The following is a 21,419-nucleotide window of genomic DNA, read 5'->3' as shown; positions in this document are numbered from 1 at the left end:
TGGCACATATATACAATGGAATATTACTCAGCCATAAAAAGAAACGAAATTGAGTTATTTGTAGTGAGGTGGATGGACCTAGAGTCTGTCATACAGAGTGAAGTAAGTCAGAAAGAGAAAAACAAATACCGTATGCTAACATATATATGGAATCTAAAAAAAAAAATGGTTCTGAAGAACCTAGGGGCAGGACAGCAATAAAGACACAGGCATAGAGAATGGACTTAAGGACACAGGGAGGGGGAAGGGTAAGCTGGGACGAAGTTAGAGAGTGACATGGACATATATACACTACCAAATGAAAAATAGACAGCTAGTGGGAAGCAGCTGCATAGCAGAGGGAGATCAGCTCCGTGCTTTGTGACCATCTAGAGGGGTGGGATAGGGAGGGTGGGAGGGAGGCGCAAGAGGGAGGAGATATGGGGATATATGTACATGTATAGCTGATTCACTTTGTTGTACAGCAGAAACTAACACACCATTGTAAAGCAATTATACTCCAATAAAGATGTTAGAGAAAAAAAGAAAAAAAGTATTCAGTAGTTTTAAAAGGGAGCTATGCACTACATGGCACCTCCTCTCATTACCCCTTCACAGTTACATTAAGAGACAGGAGTTCTGTTAGCTTCACTTTATAGATGAGGAGGCTGAGACTTGGAGCAATTTAAATGGCAGAACCCACCCAGGTCATACAGCTAGAGTGAGGCCAGCACTCAGTCCCACGGCTTCTCACTCCAAATCCTGTTTCCTTTTTGCAGCCACTGGACAGGAGGAACACTGAGGTTACACGCTAAAGCCAGTATTCTTCCTCAGTCATGTGAGGGAAGGAGAGTTGCCTGAGGAGGTGTGGAAAACTCCAGCAGCCTCTGCCTGGGGATCCCTGGGCAAGCAGGGAAGTAGTGAGGAGTGTGGTGTCTGCACCTAGTGGTCCCTCGAGCCCCAATTCCCCCACAGCCCAAGGAAACCCCCAGGTCCTCCCAGTCAGGCTCTGCACCAGGCCGAGCTCCTTTCCTCCAGCTCCTGCTCCTCGGTTCCTCTAAAACCTGCCCCAGAAGGAACGCTCCTCCAAGAGCCCCTCTACAGTCTGACCAGCCCCTCTGCGCCTGCGCAACCACCTGCACCATCTGTACCGCGTTACCATCAGTGCTCGGTCTCGGGGTGCTCTCCTGCTTTGTAACGTAAGCTTTGACCTTCCCATGTTCCCACTGCTTTCTATCCTAAGGCCAAGGGCGGTGGCTCTTCTATTTATCTGTAACGAGCCATGGCAGAGGGCTGTCGATAGCGTAGATGCTCGGTACTTGTTAACAGATGGTCTGCTTCACCAACTGACTCACTGCCTGAGGGAACAAACAGATGTTTCATTTAAACAATGAGATGTTTTCCAGAAAAGAAGCAGTTAGGATACAGAGAGGTCAAAGGGAAAATGATGGCCTCCTAGATCCTTTTCACCTCTTTTTCACGACTGTTGCTCTTTTGGGGTGGGAGATTATTCTCTGCAGAGTCCACGCTCTGAGAACCGGGACCCTGCCCCTTCTCTTCTCTTCCCTGTGGTATCCCCCCTGCTCAGTCCAACAAAACCGTCTTAAGTGCATAAATTCTTTTTATCGTGGAGACCCTTCTGAGCACAAGCTCCGTATACATGAGGGAAAGATAACTATTTAACTGGTCCAGCCATAGTTGGCTAACTAACAAAGTCCTCATAGAGAGTCAAGGCTTCACCACAAGTCAGCCAACTCCCCCTTTACCTCTGATCCTTACCCCACCCCACAGGTGCCCAGGTGAAGTAGCTCCTCGCAGCCACCTGGTGCCTTCCCTGTTTCCCCTTCACAAAGATCTCCCCAACTCTTCTGAGCCGCCATATGCATTCATGGTTTTCAGTCCACATGCCAGCTCACAACCCTCCAAAAACTGCCTTTTTTCTCTTTATCACCTCTGAGTCCTGACTCCATCAGTCTGACCTCAGTGGTTTGCTGGTACTGATGAGATCATTTCTACTTGGCAAATGATTTCCATCTAGCAACACTATATGCAAAGAGAAGGTTTTGGAATCAGACAAACCTGGGATCAAGTTTTGACTTTGCCATTTTACTAACTGTTGTGTTGGGGTCACTTTTTACCTCCTTCAACCTCAGTTACCTTACCTGTAAAGTGGGCCCAATACTGCCTAGTTGACAGAGTCACTGTGAGAATTAAATGAGACAACATGTATAATCCCTGTAGCACAGAGTTCTCAGTAAACATTAGCTCCCCACCACCACCAGCAGAGTTATTGTAAAGATTAACTGAGTTAATATTTATGAACTATGGAACAGTGCCTGTCATATAGAAGACACATACAAAAAATAATTTTCCCCTTCCTTTTTTTCCCCAAGGAATGAACACTAGCATATCTAAACTCCATTTTGACTTATACATATTTCCAAGCCAGGGAAACAGAATTTTATCTAAATCCACATGCATTTCAGGGAAGGAGAATTTTGCTACTTGGCTAGAATATAATTCTTTAATTCTCTTTTTTAAATGTATCAAAATAAATTTGAGACGAGTGGAATTTATTCCTAACTTAGGCATACATAGAAAACTTGCCTCATTTCAGACAATAGGACATGTGAACTCTGCTTTAACCACTGTCCCCAAAGCCCAGGCTGATACAAGAACCAAACTCATCAGGGTGGCGACCAGGCAACAGAACCCATGGTTAATAAACCATGGCCTTTGGAAGTGGTCAAGACATGCCAAACTCAAGGAATCCGGTATTTTTCAGATTCCGCAGAATTTGGAGCCTCTTTCTAAGCTGAAGAGGAATGCTACCTTTCTGTTCAGTGGGCCTCTCAGTCAACTGCCCTTTAACCCACAAAGGGCTAGAACACACATGTCCTTCCACCCAGATTCCCAAGGTTGGTCCAAATATTGGGCATGGAATGAGACCCCAAGGCCCTTTTGGGCTGCCACATCTGTGGGTTGAATTCGATGAAAAAGACCCCATAAGTCCATGTTAGTCTGGCAGCAGGAGCCACAGGATGCTGTCTTATTTCGTGGAAACATTGCTGGCCTCCAGATTCCTGAGTGAACTCCAAAACGCAGAAATGCCAACATGACCCAGGCTGCTCTCCCAGCTCCATACCTGTGTCTATCCACGGGTCTCTCTAAGCAACCCACATGGGCACTTTGTCCTGAATGAGAACACTCACAAAATAAAAACCCCAGAGATGCTGGGTTAGGAAAATGACAGTTTTCGGCAGATGATCTTGGGACCGTTGTCTGAAGGTTTTATGTTACTGCTGGAAATGGGCAACTATGTTCAAGCAGCTGCCCTTCTTTCAGGGGCTCCAAGCCTGTCCACTGGGCTGGCACATGGGGCCTTTCTTCACCTGCTCAGGCCCACATCCAGGACACAGCTGCATCAGGAGGTTGAATCAACTCCGGTACCAAGACAAAGAGGAAACACAGACTGCCTCGTGCGCTGCCCCTTCATTCCGTCCAGCCCACATGGTCTGTGCTGCTGGGCCTGGTAGGTTGCCAGTGGGATGTGTGATTTCTGGCACCAGGAGTCAGGAACCCATCTGATTTATTTAGATGTGGTGCCACCATTGGGTGGGTCTCCTAAGGTTTCAGTGGCTTTCCACTTTGGATCTTCCCTTCACTCCACTCCCTAGAGACCCTGCCAAGCCTTCCATGCTTCAGCCTGCTCCAAGCCAGCCCTAAGAATCTACTAATTAAAGGTTCTCCTTTGACATCTTTCATGCGGCAATTTAGGAAACTCCAAGGCAAGTCCTAATCTGAGGACTTTAGCCCAGGTGGTATCACCTGGTTTGAACATAGGCTTTTGACCCCAAGGCCTTTGGGGCACCAACCCATTCCAGAAGTTGTCAATCAAAAGGGAGAAGCAGGTTGGGCAAGTGTCCTTGGTCACCCCCCAAAGATCTAGTCTATGGTCTTCACATCTGCAGTCACTTTGGCCGTGGCTAAGTGGTTCTGTCTTCCCTTCATCCTCTGATTCCATACCCTGCTGTACCCACCCAGCAGCTCCACAAATTGTAGATGAGCTGCTCCTGGCCCTTAAAGTAAACAGAGCCATGGCACATGGCACTTCTTCCTGTGGTGACCTCCACCACCCCGGCAGTGGAGAGACATGAATAGAGCGCTCCTCAGCATCTCTTCCCAGACGGCCACTCTCAGTGATTCGGGGCATTGATGCTGCTCCCTGGGGAAAATTACCTTCATGTCAGCCCCTAAGGTGATGGAAGAAGGCAGCTATTTTTCCCTTAAAGCACAGGAATGATGAAAGTAACAGCAGTTGTCATTTAATTGGGTAGTAATATGGGAGCCATCTATTACAGGAAGAGCTTCTATGGCAGGGATGATTGACTGGAAGAGGCTGCCTGAAGAGCTATGCTGACAGCTCTAGTGCTATAATTAGTTTCCCCAGCAAAGGATGCTGTGATTGGTTAGCAATGTCTTCCATGGGCGTGAGGAAGGAAAGTGGGAACATGGGAGCTACATATGTGCCATCTCTGTCTTTCATGTAACTTTCAAAAACCTCCTCCTTCCTAGATGACAGCATCGACCCCACAAATGGGGTGGGGAGGACACTGAAGACAGTATCTCAGATGTCCTTTCTAATCTTTCTGGGAGATGGTCCATCCTTCAGCACCTCCCGATCTCATGAGTTCATTCAGTCCAGCATCAAAGGACCCTTTGCTCTCCATGCTAGAATCTGCTGACTTGTCCTTCACCCGAGTTTCAGCCTGAGGCCATCACTTCCTCTCTTATGGCCCTGCGGACATCCTCGTTCCAAGCACCATTCCCAAGAATGCTGGACCACTGACCCTTCCCTTGGTCCTCCTATCCCTCCTGACCTATATGTTTCATGCCACCTTGATCAGTTATCCCTTCCTGTCAGCTAAAGTCTTTATTCCTTTCCCTCCCGTTGGTCCATTCATTCTAACTTCTCCACACACTAGAGGATGGAATTCTCTTCTGGCTATTTGTGTGAGGATATTTTTGTATATTTCACCTAAGTCAACACTTACTGAGAAATTTCAGTGCATATAGAACTTATATCAGATACCAAAAAAACACACTCTATCCCTACCTGTTGCTTCTCATTCCTGTATGCACTTCCGTGGTCTACATATTGTAGGTATTCATCATAACACTATATCAAAGCCATTCCCTTATCTTTGGTTTCGAAAGCTTCTGCTACCAAGCCACAGAGAGTGTAATCATCTCCTTCATCCAGCCTTCTCCCTACCTGAGCCCTGAATGTCCCTTCCCAGCTCTGAGTCTTCTCATGGTTTTAGTCCCAAAAGGTGGGTTCACACCCCCTCTCCCCTTGGAATCCACCCCATCTCTCACTTTTCTTCATTCCCTGTTGGTCTTCTTTTCTCTCTTTCCTTCTTCAGTCAGAAGGAAGTGAGGCACCACATGAATAAATGTCTTTCCCAAGGAAAATATATTTTTGGCTCTGATTAGCAAATCATTTTTCAGCTTGAATAACACAACTCTCCATCATTTTATTCCTGTCAATTTTTAAGCAATAGCTTAAGCAGTAGTAGGTTGTTTGGGGGCAGCCAGGAAAATGAGCTCTGGCCCACGAGCCCCAGACTAAAGGAAATCAGACAGCAGGCCCAACGGCAGCAGCATAAACTCTCCATTTCCGTTGTTTTTTCTTTCCATTTGGTTTCCATGGGGCCCTGTGTTGGGGGCAGGGAGGACTTCCAAAAGTACTGATTTGTATTCTTTAGAAAAATAAGGAACTAAATTTCAGGATGGCAAAAAAAAAAAGGGAGCATTAAGAAATGTGTAAGGGACCAGTACCTAAGAAATTTGGGTGCCTATCATTTCCAGAAACCCAACTCCAAGGCTAATTTTGAGGGTACCTCATTGACTGCCGTTTCTATCTAAGTGCTCTTTAATAGGTATCAAAATCCAGAAGAGATTGTACCTTCAGGACTTGGAAATATTTTCCATCCAACTCACAACCCAGAATTGTAATGTCCTATTTTGGTGCTGAGATTGAGAAACTCCTCTCCTTTAGGGTTTTTTTGGGGTTTTGTTTTTTGCTTTGTTTTGTTTGAAATTTTATACTACCCTGTGATATTTTATTTACTTTCCTTTAGGTTTTAAACAGTCCTGTGATTCAGCAAGCCAGCAGGCTTCTCTGAGTCATCCATATTTTCTGGGATTTAACACTGGGACCTATGACTGAAATTCACTAAAAGGAAACAACTGAGAACTAGAAATGGGCATGGCAAATCAGAACTCCTGAGAGCCAAAGGTGATGAGCCTCTGAGTTTGACAGACTAAGCAAAGTTGGGAAGAAGGCACAGTACATCAATCTTCCCTTGCAAGCTCAGATCCCCCTGATTCTGGCACCAGCCTGAGACACCATCTTATGTCTCATCTTTGCAGGACCTCTTAGCTAATTGTCAAGAAATCATGGAGTTTTTCTTTGCTAGCCCTAAAATAGATGCCTTCAAGAGTATTTGCCTTTTTATAAAAGCTTCTTGGAGTTGAAATTCACCTCCAGTGGTAACATGTAGTGGGGAGAAGATGGTGTTGGGTTTCTAAAATCACACCGTACAGGGGATGAACCCACCCCATAGCGTGATGGTGGAGAGAGAGAGAGCAGTGGGTGCGTGCCTCTCCTCTGCCATCGCGTCACAGTGCACTGTCCTAAAAGGAACAACGCTAAGTATCTAAAACATACATTCATTCGTTCATTCATTCATTCAAAAGATATTTGATTGAGTTCCACCTGTGTGTCAGGTACTATCCAGGTGCTAGCAAGACTGCAGCAAACCAAACTGACAAAAATCCCTGCCCTCATGGAGCTTACAAATTCTAGAAACACTAACAGAACATATCGACATATGAAGTGAACTATGCAAACAGTGACCAAAACTCATGGTTCTGTTTTTTCTGTGATCCTGTAAAAAAAGACTTAAAAGTTTTAGACAAGATAGGCGCTAATAAGAGAACAATCTCGTGGGTAAATCTATTTCTACCAGGTCATTTGGAGGCCCACGACCTGCTTCCTCTATCAGGCATACTTTTCCCTGGAAAAACTGGTCTAAAAGCGGGTCTACCTTCCTCTGAAAGCTGGGCAATTTTTTACCCCTTTATAACCATTTCTTTAAGTGAGCCCCAGTTTCCTCCTCTGTAAAATGAAATTATGACCAGGGATCACGAACAAGTTTAACTGGAATAATATGTAAGAAAGCACTTGGCACCATGCTTAGTGTCAGGTATGCAAAAAATTCATTTCTGAGTCACCCAAAGGTCATTCTTATCAGGTGGAAGAACCGCGCCTATTAATCCAGTTGCCCTGTTAATCCACACTCCTCCGACCAACCGCTCCACCTGGGATCTCTTCCACTTCTCCATCTCGCAAGTGCCGCTTCATCTTCAGGACCCTTCACACACTCCCTGACAGAGCTGGCCCTCCCTCCCTCCCCGCCGCCCAGCACTGGACAACACACCTGCCTTACAGCGAGCAGCAGCTTCTTTGTAATTATTTGTTCACTTTTCTTTCTTCCTTACTAGATTTTGCACTCTTTAAGGGCAAGGATCATGCTGTAATCTTCTCGTTCAAGTTTATCTCTGTCACATGCCTAGCACGTGAATGAACAAGATGAATAAATACTTATCGAGAGAATAAATAAATCGATGATAATCTCATAGCGAAGTGAGCCCTCAGTCACCGCATGCTTCACGGCTCCTGCTCTGTTTAGTGCACGATGTGTGCTTAGGGGCAAGAGCTCGCCAGACGAGAAAGAGCTGTTTTGCAAACCCTGAGAGGGAAAGGGAGGTGGAGATATCTCGCCAGTAAATAAAAAGCTGCTGATTAGCTTGGTGGCTGGCCCCAAACTGGAGTGAGAACTGGTCTCTTAGCACAGTCCAAAAGGGGCTGGATGTGGGCTCTGAGCCAGCAGAACGGGGATGGACAAGAGTGGGACGGAGGTGGAGCCGGGGTCACGCACCGCAGCGGCCTGTGGGGTCCCTTCCACATGCCCCTCCCTGTGGACCCAGCCTCACCCTCCATGTGGCAGCTGTGAAGCCCCAGTAGGCTTCCAGGCCTGGCTGTGCCTCTTGGCCTTCAGTCTATGGGCATCCTCACCACCTCACCTTGACCTGCCTGAGCAGACACTTAGGATGCGAGCTGCTGGGATTACAGCCGTCACGCTCATGTCCATTCACCTGAGGTCATCACCGTCAAAGAACACCAATGCCAGAATCTTCCTCCACTGTAGCAGGAGGAAAGCCAATCCCTTGTTCCTGACGTTAAGTCCATGGCACTGCAGGACCCCAGGTGCCTTTTAAATCACCAAAAATATCAAATACTTCCAGTGTAACTATCCCATAATGTGTACTTTAATAAATTTTAATCCTTTAAAGTTGGTGATTTGTGTATAATATGTCACGGTGCTGGCCCCAAATTTCTTAGCGCGACCTTCAAAATTCTCTGCAGAATGCTCCCGAACTACCCTCCTGGGCTTATCTCCTCTGTGTGCCCCCTGTCCTTTCTGCTCCTGCTGCCCGGAACCCCCACACCTTAGGGAAGGCCCCGTGGGGTTTTCAGCTGATTGTAAGTTCTTCCGGGACTACTGCCATATCGGTACCATGGGTGCTGGGAAACCTCGCCCCGGCCTCTCCACCCAGCTGTCACCTTGGGCTGTCAGCTCTAAAAGAAAGCAGAGCCTGGGAGAGTAAAGGCCATGAACGCTTCTTCTTCGCTGCAGCCTTCTGGACAGCCCTCCACCCTACCTCCACCCTTGCCGCCTCTGGGTTGGTGGAAGCCCTCTCATCACCTCCTGTGTGGGAAGCCATCTGGGGGTCCCACAGGCAGGCGGATTCCAGTGTAGTCTTGGTGGAGCTTCCCTCTCCCCCAGCCCTAGTCCAGAGAGACTCATTCCTCTACCCTCTGTGGTTAAAACAAATCATAAAAATGATAAATCATAAAAATGACACAATAAAAGGCATACATTGTCAGAGCTGGGCATGGCCTAGGGTGAGGAGAAGGTGTGGAATGAACCCTTTGGCTCCTGGTGGGCTCTGCTGGGCCAAAGCACTCTCTGGCTAATGTCTCTCGCGTATCAGGGCTCATCTCTCTGAACGTCGCCCAAACCCCTTCCCAGGCCCACCCGACTCGGGAGTGTGCCGGGCAGATGTGGAGACAGAACTGAGATGTGCCCATTTGCTTCTGATTGGAAAAGGGTGGGGTGTCTTTGTGTGTGCCTCACCATTCAGACATTCTTCATGGTGCTATTTTTATCGACAGTAAGCATTAAATTGGTGTCAGATGGGCTGGTCCACTTCCTTACACCGGGGCTGGGTGATGGGACTCTGCAGGTTTTTCCAGGCAAAAGATGTGGTATGTGGCCCACGTGAACGCACCTCTGGAACCCTAGGTCTCAGAGCGAGTCCCTCTGGCCCTGGACTGTGTTCCCATGGCAACGAGGGCAAGGCTCCTCATCACTCCTGGTTCATTCCTGACCCAATTCACTTAACAGACATAAGTTGAGCACCTTCTAAACGGCAGACATTGAGCGCAAGACACTGGGGACTCACAAAAAATATTATCTCTACCTCCTAAGAGACATGCATTTCATGAGAAAGGGTTGTCACATGAAGTGGCGGTGTCTACTGGGCTGTGCATGTCACAGAAACACAGTGGAGGGAGGATTTGTTTAGTCTGGGCCTCACAGAAAGCTCCATGGAGGTGGTAGCGCTCAGCCAGGGCTTCAAAGATAGAGTTAAGTGGATGAAAATACAGGAAAGGGAACCAAGGGCAGAGGCATAAAAAAATGACTCCACAGATTTATCCAAAATCCAGCTGTGAATGCAGCTGTCACCATGGGAGTCCCAGACCCACACCTGCCTGGAGCCTCACCCTGGGAGGCTGCGAGGAAGAGGGCTTCGGGGCAGGAATGCCATCTGCTTACTCCCAGGGCCCTGGCCATTCTGACTCTGGTTTCAGAGTTGGGCCCCTGAGCAGGGCCCAGCCTCTGGGACAGGGGGGACAGGGGCGCGCACAGAGGAGATAAGCCCAGGCTTGGCCTGTAGTGGCTAAAGGGACTCAGGAGGTTGAAGTTAGACGTGAACCAGGAACCTCCACCGCAGTCTGCTTGCGGATCTCGTGATTGAGAACTTAACTCTCAAGTTAGAACTGGGGCCTCTCACTAGACACAAGCAACAAGGATGAGGTCATTCTATGGAGACTAAGGGCAGAATTTTCTAGATTCTAAATCTCTGAGTTGGGATTATACTTCTTTTAACTAAATGCCTGGAAATTCAGGGTGAAATTTCACAGAAAACCAAAATAGGGCAAAACAGGAAAATGGGCAGAAATGTGGCCCTGAGTGATGGCAGAGAGTGCTTCTGCAGATGTCCCCAGACATCCAGGGCTTGGCGCTCTGGTTTTCATTTCCTCTGAGCGGACATTCCAAACTCCACCCCCCATGAGTCACGTGGATGCCCAGGCTCAGGCCCACAGGGTGGGGCAGGTGTCACTGAAAGGGCCTCCTCGGCAGCTGGCGTCGGCCAGCTGGAAGAGCCTGGGGTCACCTGTCTGGTCAGGAGCCTCTCTGCTGTGGGCCTCTTTGGCTCTGCAGTCTGACTAAAGTGACAGTGAAATTAATGGGATCCTAATGCTCTGACTGAGGCCATTTCCCCGTGTCGCCAAACAGGGATGAGAGAGGAAATGTCATTAGGACGCCAGGAGGCTTTTGAAATTTTCAAGAGGGACCATGCTGACAGCGTCACCATCGAAGACAACAAACAGATTCTGAAGCAGAGGTAAGGCTGGCGCGATGAGCAGTTGGTCCTCCAAAGCTTAGCTGGGCCAGCCTAGAGAAAACGTGATTTCTGAAAGAAAGGCACAAGGTGTGTGCAGTTTCACGTTGAATGACATCCAGCCTGGTACACTTCTCTCCCATACGTTAAGCCTCATCATCCCAGTACCGCTGGGTAAGCAATATTAGAGCAGGGCTGTGACTGACAGCACTTTGTATACAAGTCTCACTTCTCACATTAATTCTCATCAGCCTGGGACTCTATTGCTATTTCACTGCTCCAAAGGCAAAGGAAAAACGTGTCTACAGACCAAATGATACATCTTAGAACTCTAGGCCCTCCGGCTGCTTAGGAAAGCCATCCTGTACTTCTTGGTCAAAGGAAGTATTCACATGCACATCCTGTGACCCGGACACCTCTGGTGTGTTCCCCAGGCCGGAAGCAGAGCAGGCTACACCCACCATCTGCTGACAGGTTGTCCAGCAAGCCTGTGTTCTGGACCCTTTAGAAAAAACTTAGAGGTACATCATTTGTTTCAACTAATCCATGAATTCGACTCATGTCCTCAAACTGGACGTGTGGCTCTAGAGTTCAAAAACTAGAGGTCTAGACTGCGAACTCTCATATGTCACATATGACTCTGCATCTCAGCACACAGTACATTTGCAAAAACTATTTGTTGAATTAAAATGAGATCCAGGTTTGAGAGTCATATGTTTATAAATGTTTCAAGGAAGCATGAGAAGGGGATGAGCTCTCTCAGGAAAACATGTGGAAGTACAAGGGCCTGGAGGGTAGAACCACAGGGAAAGCTTTCAAGAAAAGGGGTGGGGGGTAGGGAGGAGGCCATGAGGGAGACTGAGAAGAGGGGAAGAGCCAGCAGGAGAGACCTGCCCGAGAGCCAAGAGGGGAGACGGCTCCCAGAAGCGTGTTGTCGGGGGTGTCAGATGCTCCAAAGAAACAAGCAGGAGGCAGCAGGCAAGTGCATGGGGAGCTGGCAGCTGGAAGAGCACGGGTTGGGTGCTGGGAGCGAAGGGGCAAGTGAGAAGGAATTGAGCAAAGGAGGGTGAGCAATGTGTTCAGAAAGCCCGTGAGAGGTGGGAGACATTTGTAAAAGAAAAAGGGAAGTGGCCTGAGGAGAAGGGAAGTTGGTTTCAGAAGGGGAGAGAGTTGGGCAAGATTGAAGGCCTCAGGCAGAAGAAAGCCAGTGGGGGGGAGTGAGAGAGCGAGAGGGAGAAAAACAAGGGAAACACTGACCCAGCAAGGCTCCAGGGAGCCGGTGGTAGGGAATGTCAGAGGGAGGGGAGCCTGGAAGGAAGCCTGAACAGAAAAACACAGCAAGATGGGCTGACGCTGATACATTTCGAAGTGGAAGGAGAAGTGGGGAAAAAGAAAAAGGAAAGGCAAGCAGCACTGAGGGCCCAGCCCGGCCCGTTGACCAGTGACGTTTGCACTTGGGGGGCGTGGATCCCAGATCACTTTAGGAATTCAGTGAAGGCCGGAGCAGCCCTCCTAACCAAAGAGGTGTCTGCACCCGCTGTGACCCAGCAGTTCCCCTCCTGGGTTTACAGCCATCATGCCTCAGTATCTATGGGGATTGGTTTCAGGACTCCCATAGATACCAAAATTGGCTCAGGCTCAAGTCCCTTATGTAAAATGGGTAGTACAGTCGGGCATCCAAATCCACAGGTTCCGCCCACAGATCCAGAGGGCCGACTGTGTCTCCCGAGAGGTTCTCATGGATTCAGGAGGGGACATACATGAGGATGTTCACAGCAGCTCTGTTTGTGGCCGATGAGCATTGGAGACCTTGTGGGCATCATCCCTGGGGAAGTCAAGAGGTAGAATGCTGGGGAGCTCTCTGTGCAGGCTGCATGTTGGGGAGTCAGATGTGGCAGGTGGGAGATGGATTAATGCACACATACCAACAAGGACAGTGCAATTTATGTAAATTGTGTAATTTATGCAAATTATGTAAATTATAAACAGATACACACAAAGCAAACAAAAACAGCTGAACAAAAAAGTATACTTTAACCTACTTTGACCGTAAGAATGGCTGCCTCTGAGGGGAGCAGAATGGGAGCCCAACATGGGATATGAGTGATAGGTGAATAAAACAAGGGGTGGGGAGAAGATAAAGTGAATCTAGGGAAAGCTGAAGACTCTGTCCCCAGAGAAATGGAATATGCACATCCACAGAAACTTTAGCCTGTGAATCCAGGGGTTTCACAAACTTCCCAACGCTTCTCCCTGGTGCAGGCCATGTAAAATACATGGAAGATCAGCAGAGTCAGTTGGACGTGTTGAAGCAGGACACCTTGTTCGTCTGGAGACAAGCATATGAAGCTGGATGACAGCTGCCTCGTCCAGTGACTTCCGAGGAACTCTCAGCTGTGTCCGCACCTCAGGCTTCATAGCTTATACGGGCACCTCGTAACCCTTGCTTCACAGTAAAATGACCCATGGAGCTTGTAAAAGCTACCAGAGTCTGGGCCTGACTCCCCAGATATTCTCACTGAATTAGGTAGAGCCTGAGCATCCATTTGTTTCAGGATTCCAACATGCCACCAGGTTTGAAAACCACTGGCCAGACAGAGACCTTGTCCAGAGACCTTGAGACCCAGAACCTCTGCAGGAAAGCCTCAAAACTCCACAGGTTAAACCAGTTACCAGGCGACTCCTCTGCACATTCAGGTTGAAGAACCACTGGCTTAGGAAGAACATAATAATTTGTCTTCCTTTTTCTAGATTGGCATGGCTCCAGGCTCGGGCTTGTACCCTTGAGTTTAGGTCTTTTTCCAGCGGGGGATGGGTTGAGGGGATGGCAGGGATGAGGATGTTGTAGGCTTCCAACACAGAGCTCACTTAACTCTAGTAGAATAGTAGAGTTCTGATAGCCCACGGGACAGATGTGCTTTTGGGTTCAAATACATCTAAATCACACAGGATGGGCTGGTAATAATGGTGGTCCCATCTTCCTTGTGGCCATAAAGCAAAGGAATTAATGAAATTCACACAAAGCTCTCCTCTGAGAAGAGGTTTTCCCAGCAGTAAATCAGTCTTTTAAAATCAAATGAAAAGTTAGGAGGCCAGCCCACATTTTTAAAATGTCTACATCTGTTCAATGTTACCAATTATTAAAGGACTATTTGGTACTGGGGAGGGTAAGCCATGACCTACTCTTTGCTCAGGATTGGAACCTTTTTTGCATTCACGGAGGGTATTCAGTTATCAGGTATTACATGCTCATAACTGCGATGGCAGAGGACAAAGAGAAATGTTTTTATATGAAAACAAATAACTACAACCAGTGCTCCCATAGCAGACATCAAAATAAAGCATGACTTCCATGCCTCCCTTTAGGAAACAGTCTACAGTAACCCTGATCCCTTCCACAGATTTGCTCCCATTCCCTCTAGTGACCAGGAGTACCACGTGGACCATCTGTGGGAGGTCTGACCGGTCCTGGGGATACAGATGTGCCAGAGGGGTGTTCCTCAGGGTGGCATTAAATTGCTGTTCCCTAACCCTACTTCTAGCAGACTTCCTCTTAGAAAGTCTTACCTTTCTGGTAATCCTAAGCCACCAAGACCCACGGGCCTGGCCTCTCACTTTATTCCCTGCTTCTCACGTCAAATAACTCTGCCATCCGATGCCTCAGGTCCTGAGGCATCCTGAGCCGTCCTGTTGGAAAAGTCCACGAAAGAGGGGCTTAGGACCCCACACACGAACCTTGGTGCAGCTCAGCCTTGTTAGCCAATGGCAAGTAGCTTCTAAGCTCAAATATAAGGACTATTTGTGGCCCAGATCCCTTTCAATTCCCTCAGCTCCCTCAGAGTGCAAGGCTGATGCAGAGATGCAGGAGGGGACCATCAACGGCTCAGACATCAGTGTTACTTAGTAGGAGCGATTTCTTCCCCTTCTTGCCGGCACCCTTTGCAACCCCACAGGGAACTTCTAGCGCATCTCAGCTCTGCCCCCAGTCTGGGGAAAGTTGTGCTGCCTGCCTGTGACAACAGAAACAAGACGTTGGCACATTAATGGGATATTTACCCTTCGGTGAACTACAGCACGTGAGCCAGTTCTTAAGCCGGATTTTTCAATAGAAGACAATTCCAGTAGAAGTGCAGTTGAAAATCACTACATTTTTCAGGCATGACTCATCCTCATAGTATATAATAATATGAGGAGAGGCTGAAAACCGCATGCTTGGCAAATTCCAGTGCCCAGGCACCACACAGCTAACTTTCTTTTGTGGCAGATCTTTCATGCAAACTGAATCCCCTGTCACTGAGTCCCATTAAGTAACAAAAGAATAAATAAATGGGGAGATTAGCCGCAATTGGAAACGAAGGCGTTGATAATGTGAACTAAACCAAGAAAAGCACCCCTTCACTCAGTTGGATCCTTCAGATAGAGAATAGAACAGCAATCTAACGCCAACGGGAAAACTGGACCACGAGTGGCGAGAAATCTCGTGGCACCATCTGGAAATAACGTCCATGACAAATAGGAGTTCCCTGGTTCCTATTAGACTCCAGTTTTAACCTTTATTATTTTGCCATTTGTTTTTTGTATTTACACCTTGTCTCCTGAGCAAGAATTATGAACTCTGAGAGCAGAGATTAGATTAGAATCTTCTAAGCCTCCCACAGTTTTTTAAAACAGTGCTGGCCACAAAAATGGTACTCAAAAACACTGCTTTTTGGCTTGAGAATGACAATTTGAAATTGACTTTGAGAAATCTTAGCAGCCAAGAAAACTGCATGAGAACTGCTTCCTAGAAGTAGGTGAATGCAGCAGCGGCTCCCTGAGAGTCAGGAAAACAATGTTTTCATTGTCTCCCGCTCAATGGGAGACAAGAGGGCAGCCATCTTGATGGGGAAATGGGATGAAATTTTCTATGTCGGTATATTTTAAAAGTGTAAAGGAAATGAAAGGTGGATCTTCATCACGATATAACAGAGGCAGCCAAAGTACCATGTCAGGGACAAGTCAACAGAGGAAAGAAAGGGCATAGATACAGACTATACAGACATACGGTCTTTCTCTCTGATGGGGGAGAAAATTGGATGTTTGTTCACTCTATGAATAATCAACATATTAAGTTAATCACCCTAGACCAGAAGACAGGAAAGACTGAAAGGTAGGAAATAGCCCAAAGGCAGGCAGCGTGAATGCAGGGAGCTGAGCAAGCAGTCGTTGAAGTGGTCTGGGGGAGAGCTTCTTCCCAAGGCAGGTGGAGTAGGGTGAAGCTCAGTGGGACGTCAGGATAGGTACTGAGGACGTAGAATGGGCGAGACTCCAGGGCTGAGTGAAGGATCTAATGGAGAGCAGGGCAGAGGATGGTGTGCAGGTTACTGGCATGAGCAGCTGGGTGAGTGGGTGCGGTGCAGCGAGAGGAGAAAGGATGGGAGGAAGGCAGGGAGGTCTTCAGGGAAGGGCATCAGTTCTGCTCTAGATCCCATGGGTTTTAATTATCTGCAGGGCATCAAATGGGCAATTGGATAGTGAGTCAGGAAATAAAGCAGGGCCGAGATGGAGATCTGAGAGGTGTCCGTAGAGGTGACCGATGAAGGCACTGCCTAGAGTGGAGCGAACGGAATGCTCAGAGACAAGAGGTAGCTTGAGGAGAGGGTCTAAGACTGAACCCTGACCATTACCAACATCTAAGGAACAGACTGCAGAAGAAGCCTTAGAAGGCTGCAGAACAGCCTTAGACAATAAACAAACGAATCGGTATGGTTGTGTCCCATACTACTTGATTTACAGAAACTGGTGATGGGATGGATCCGCATCATGACCAGCCATAGTCTGCTGGTCAGAAAAAAAAAAAGGATAAGAAAAAAAAAATGTCCTTTAAATATTCTTTGACTCTAAGATCTTGGCACTGTGATTAATAGAGCACAGTACAGAAGGCTTACAGCCGTGCTTTACTCTGGTTCCCTTGTATCATAAAATACTAGAAATCAAAAGTAGATTTGATAAATCTACATAAATTAAAGACTATGAGAATGAAGTTCCATGCTGGAGAGAGGAGTAAAAATTCACGATACCAGTAATTAATACAAATTTTATCTCTACTTTTAAGCCTAATATATTTCATTCATTTAAATTTTCTTTTATGTCTTTTGATAAAGCTTTATAATATTTTAGAGATGTCTCAGAAAGCTCCTATGTTTAAAACATAATTTAGGATGAACAGAAAAGGTTAAGCTCTCATTTCTTTCTTTTTTCCTCCAGATTTTCTGAAGCAAAGGCCCTGGGAGAAAGTATAAATGAAGCAAGAAGTAAAATTGGTAAGCAGATGCTATTCTGTGAGCCTCTTTCACAGGCCATTTTCCTGGTAAAAATCAGGTCATGATGTGCTTCCAAATAGCTGTAAGGATGAGTTTCAGGAGGTCCCTGCCAAGGAAGCTGCTTTGAGAGCACCTCTCCTTGGAAGTTTGTCATCTCTCCTACCATCCATCAGGAAAAGCACTTTCTTTTGTCTAGAACTTGAACTTTTCATCCTCATACAGCCTTGAGCTCTAGCATCCGAATGAGAAAGTTTTGCTTTTCCTGGTGTTTTCCAGCAATAGCCCAACTGGTCATAACTGTACAATTATAGCGACATTTCTCATTTTCAAGTGCCATGGAACACTTTTACACCTCCCAGAGCTTATACTTATTGTTTTTGGCCCAGGTGCGCAATTTTCAGCACCATTTCAGTAAGCCGCCTGGAGGATGAGAGGAAAGAATGAGTCACTGTGCCTTCCCAGGGCACAGGCTGCCCAGCAGGGCTCCCCCACTTAAGTGAGCATCCCTGGACCCGTGAGGTTAAGGCAACAGGCAAACTCGAAAATAGTATGCCTCAGATCTTTGTCAAAGTGAGAGGAAAATGCTTCTTTCACACCAGGCTAGAAGACACACGGTGACCCATCTCCCAGGCTGGGGCAGCTTCACGAAGGCTGCAGCTTCCCTGTGGCTTCGTCTCTGTGCTAGGGAAAGCAGGAGTTACCTGGTCACAGCTGACTCCCTGTGTCCCCCTGTCCTCACCTTTGTCCTCTCATAAGTGAGGACAGGACGGAAGCCACTATGAATGTCCCTTTTGGCTTTTCCTACAGAATATGGAAGCTCACAGTAGCCTCAGGTCACTTCAGTTAGGGAAACAGGGAGCCCCACGTTCTCTTCCGTGGCCTGAGCGGAAAGAGTTGAGGCCTCCAAGCCCTGAGCCATGCCCAGTACCAGGCCAAGAATCGCCAGAGTCTCAGAGATTCTTGACTTAAGGTCCAGGATCTTGGATGGAGGAAAAACGCATCTTTATTTTCACTAACCTCTAACTGCAGTTTAGCACTCCCTCCAATGATGAATGTCGGCCGCAGGCCACAGTAGAAGTAGCAGCACCTGTCACAGCGGAAATCACAGACATTTTCATTTCACAGCACAGTTAACAGACATCATAAAATATCTTTTATACTCATCAGTACTTCAAAATTACAGGAGTTATTAGGATCACCAGTAGATCTTGTTATTTAATGCAGTTATATAAAAGCACATAGATATTTCTATATCACAAAAATATTTTAATTTTGATAACTACTCCAGTGTAATTGGTCTCTCTTAAAATCCTATGTAAAACTCCTTTCTTGGTGGGAATTCTCAAAACTCCTAATACTGCATGAAAAACAATTGGGGGTCAGAAGCACTTTTCTAGAGATAATATCCATAGTTTATCTGATTCTCAAAGGGGTCAGTGGCCCAAACCAATAGCGAGGGAAGGGGAAGCAGGCGTAAGTGGATCCAGAGCCGGCTTGTCAGAATTGTCTGACTGGACGTTCCTAACGGTCTGTTTGCATCTATGCTAATTACGGAAGGCACCAGTGGCCTATACTAATACGCTTAGTGTTTCTCTCTGAATACGATGAGTTGTTGTCACAAATAATTCTAAGTTCACCATAATTTTGGTGCGAAGACATACATTGATGAATCCAGTTTGCCACATTCTTGAGATTAGGCAAATTGGAGGCCACCCTACAAGCTGCCCAAGAGGCAGGGGCCTGGGGTCTGAGGGATGTAACTGATCTTCCAGAGAGGGTGTCTGTAATTTACGCACAGAGTCCAGATATACTAGAAGATGCCCTGGGCAAGTAGACCTTTCTGTTTTCTAGATAATAATAAGTAGGGCTCATACCAGTGTTAAAATTCAAACATTTATTGCTAATGAGAAAGTGGCTGCTAGTTCAGTGGTGCTAATAAAACCAGTGTTACTCTGACTTCATTCTATGCAAATAGTAGACTGAGACCCATCTCCTGGCCAAGCATCTTTCAAATGTACTCTTGAGCCAAGGAGGGCCCAGGTCAGTGGATCGCTGAGACTCAGCCCCATTACTCAACAAGCCCCTCACGGTGCTTGACCCCAGGGAGTAGCCCCTCCACCACTGCATCTCAGACACAAGGTTAAGATTAAGGAAGTACAAGGTGGAACTTGTACGCATATTTTAAATTTCCAAGGCAACCTTGAAGGAAACTGGTTTCAAGAGATTTATGACATTACTGAGTGCATTTTTCCTAGGGAGGAATTAAATCAAGTGGAATTTTCATTCCCCTGCAAGTCCTTTAATTAATCTAAGAGTCAGGAGGTGGGAGCGTGGCACAGATGTACCATGACTTGCGTGGGATGATGACTCAGCTCCCCTCCCAAACTGAGCCACATCCTGCCTCTGGACCCCGGGGCAGGAGTGAGATGCTGGGAGGGTGCACATGTAATTGGCCTGCCGAGAGGAAATGGAAGCTGTGTTTGTGATCTACACATCAGCCAGCCCACATGCTTAGAGTTCAGGTTGCCACTGTCTCTTCTCAGGCAATTTGCTTTTTCTCTGACATCATGATCTAGAGCTGCCACTTGAATTCCATTCTTAAAAATCCCTAAAGGCTATTAATTCAGGAGTGACCACATAATATCTAATTTTTACATGGCATAATCAGTCAACCAAAACTTCCATATTATTTCCTTTTCTTATAACAAGCCAACCCAAACTAGGTAGATTAAACTCTTGCCACAAACTCCTTTTTTGTCCTTCTCTGTGCACCATTTACATCAGTCCTGATGTTGAAACAAGCTGAAATCAGAAATGGAAGAAATAACCAACTTAGGATCTCCCCAAAAAATAACGGTGTCTTTGTTTCAGAAAGGAGAGCCATTTTCATTGCATTTGCCTGTCCCATACACAGTAGCATTTAGGCTGCTTTCCATCACATGGGGCTGTGTTTTGAACACATTCATGTATACCCACCTCCATTCATCATATCTCTGAAAATGCCATTAAAGCCCAAACTGTAGGGAAAGAAATAGACAGCTTCCAAAGCAGCGGCATAAACCAGGCCATTTTTCACGTAGTAAAATCCTGGCGTTGGTTTTTCTACATCGGTGAGCTACCACTGGCAGCATTGTCTTTGGCAACAAAGGACAATGAATGGCTGTTCTTTGGCTTGAGGCCCACCCTCGACCAGTCCAGGAACAAGCTGCTGTGGAGGCAGGTGAAAGAGGCTGACTGACACGTCTTGGCACCTCTTTGCCCTCCACAGACCCCTCCAGGCCTAAAGGAAAATGCCCATCACAGGTCGCTGCACAGAAGGGTTTTCACCAGGGAGCCAATCAGTGATCACTTCAGAAATCACAGGCAATGTAATAGGAGTAGCTGTCAGAGAGCAGGAAACACTAGAAAAGCTAACAGAACATTCTGGAAGTTTTCTTTCTCCTACTCCACATTCAAAGAAGGACCCCCAACTCACCATTTGAACAGTACACTTTTTTAAATTGTTTCTCCTGAACATTTGGGATTTGGGAAAATCATTACTCAGATCTGGGTCTCCATCAGCAGAATACATAGGACTATTTTCCGTTGTGCATTTTCTGTACTTGCATCTTCTGCTGAGGCTTACTTCTAGACCTACCTCGTGCATATTGGCTTCTAGTATCTCACCCTGGCGTAAAGGAAAGACTATATCCAGATCGTCTTGCTAGGCTGTGAAGACCTCTATCAAACCTATCCTTTTGTTACCATTTGTCACCAACTCTGGATAACTATCACACCCACAGCAGCTTCATTGAGCACTGACTCTGGGCCGTGTCAGGAACTTGACAAGTGCATTATCTGATTTAATCCTCACAGAGAAGAGTCATTGCCTATAAAGTGGATATTACCATATGTCTTAGAGTCTAAAATAAACAAATTTTTACAGTCTTAACACCTCTGAAGTCAGGAAACATGTGACCATCCACTTGGCCATTTTTTCATTTTAAAAACCTCTGTAGGGCTTCCCTGGTGGCGCAGTGGTTGAGAGTCCGCCTGCCGATGCAGGGGACACTGGTTCGTGCCCCGGTCCGGGAAGATCCCACATGCCGCGGAGCGGCTGGGCCCGTGAGCCATGGCCGCTGAGCCTGTGCGTCCGGAGCCTGCGCCCCTCAACGGGAGAGGCCACAACAGTGAGAGGCCCGTGTACCGCAAAAAAAAAAAAAAAAAAAAAAAAAAAAAAAAAAACAGAAAAAACACCTCTGTAATGAGACAGGGTCTTACAATTGATATAGTCTAGATTCTATGAAATATAGTATTATCATTATTTTGCAGATCTTTTAA

The 21,419-nt window shown here is 46.8% G+C and overlaps 1 protein-coding gene across 1 annotated transcript in view; it reads left to right on the top strand.

Moving 5' to 3' along the window:
• The window catches only part of KIF6 (kinesin family member 6), a 419,927-nt gene that overhangs the window by 329,029 nt on the left and 69,479 nt on the right, over positions 1-21,419 (top strand). The window contains exons 14-15 of the mRNA XM_028479658.1: positions 10,692-10,800; positions 17,044-17,099. Of these exons, the coding sequence (XP_028335459.1) occupies positions 10,692-10,800; positions 17,044-17,099 (165 nt within the window). The remainder of the gene's footprint in view (positions 1-10,691; positions 10,801-17,043; positions 17,100-21,419) is intronic.

The sequence above is a fragment of the Physeter macrocephalus genome, chromosome 18, assembly GCF_002837175.3.
Source record: "Physeter macrocephalus isolate SW-GA chromosome 18, ASM283717v5, whole genome shotgun sequence".
Classification (NCBI taxonomy): Eukaryota; Metazoa; Chordata; class Mammalia; order Artiodactyla; family Physeteridae; genus Physeter; species Physeter macrocephalus.
Note: the sequence above shows the minus strand (reverse complement) of the source record. Positions and strands in the feature narration are given on the sequence as shown.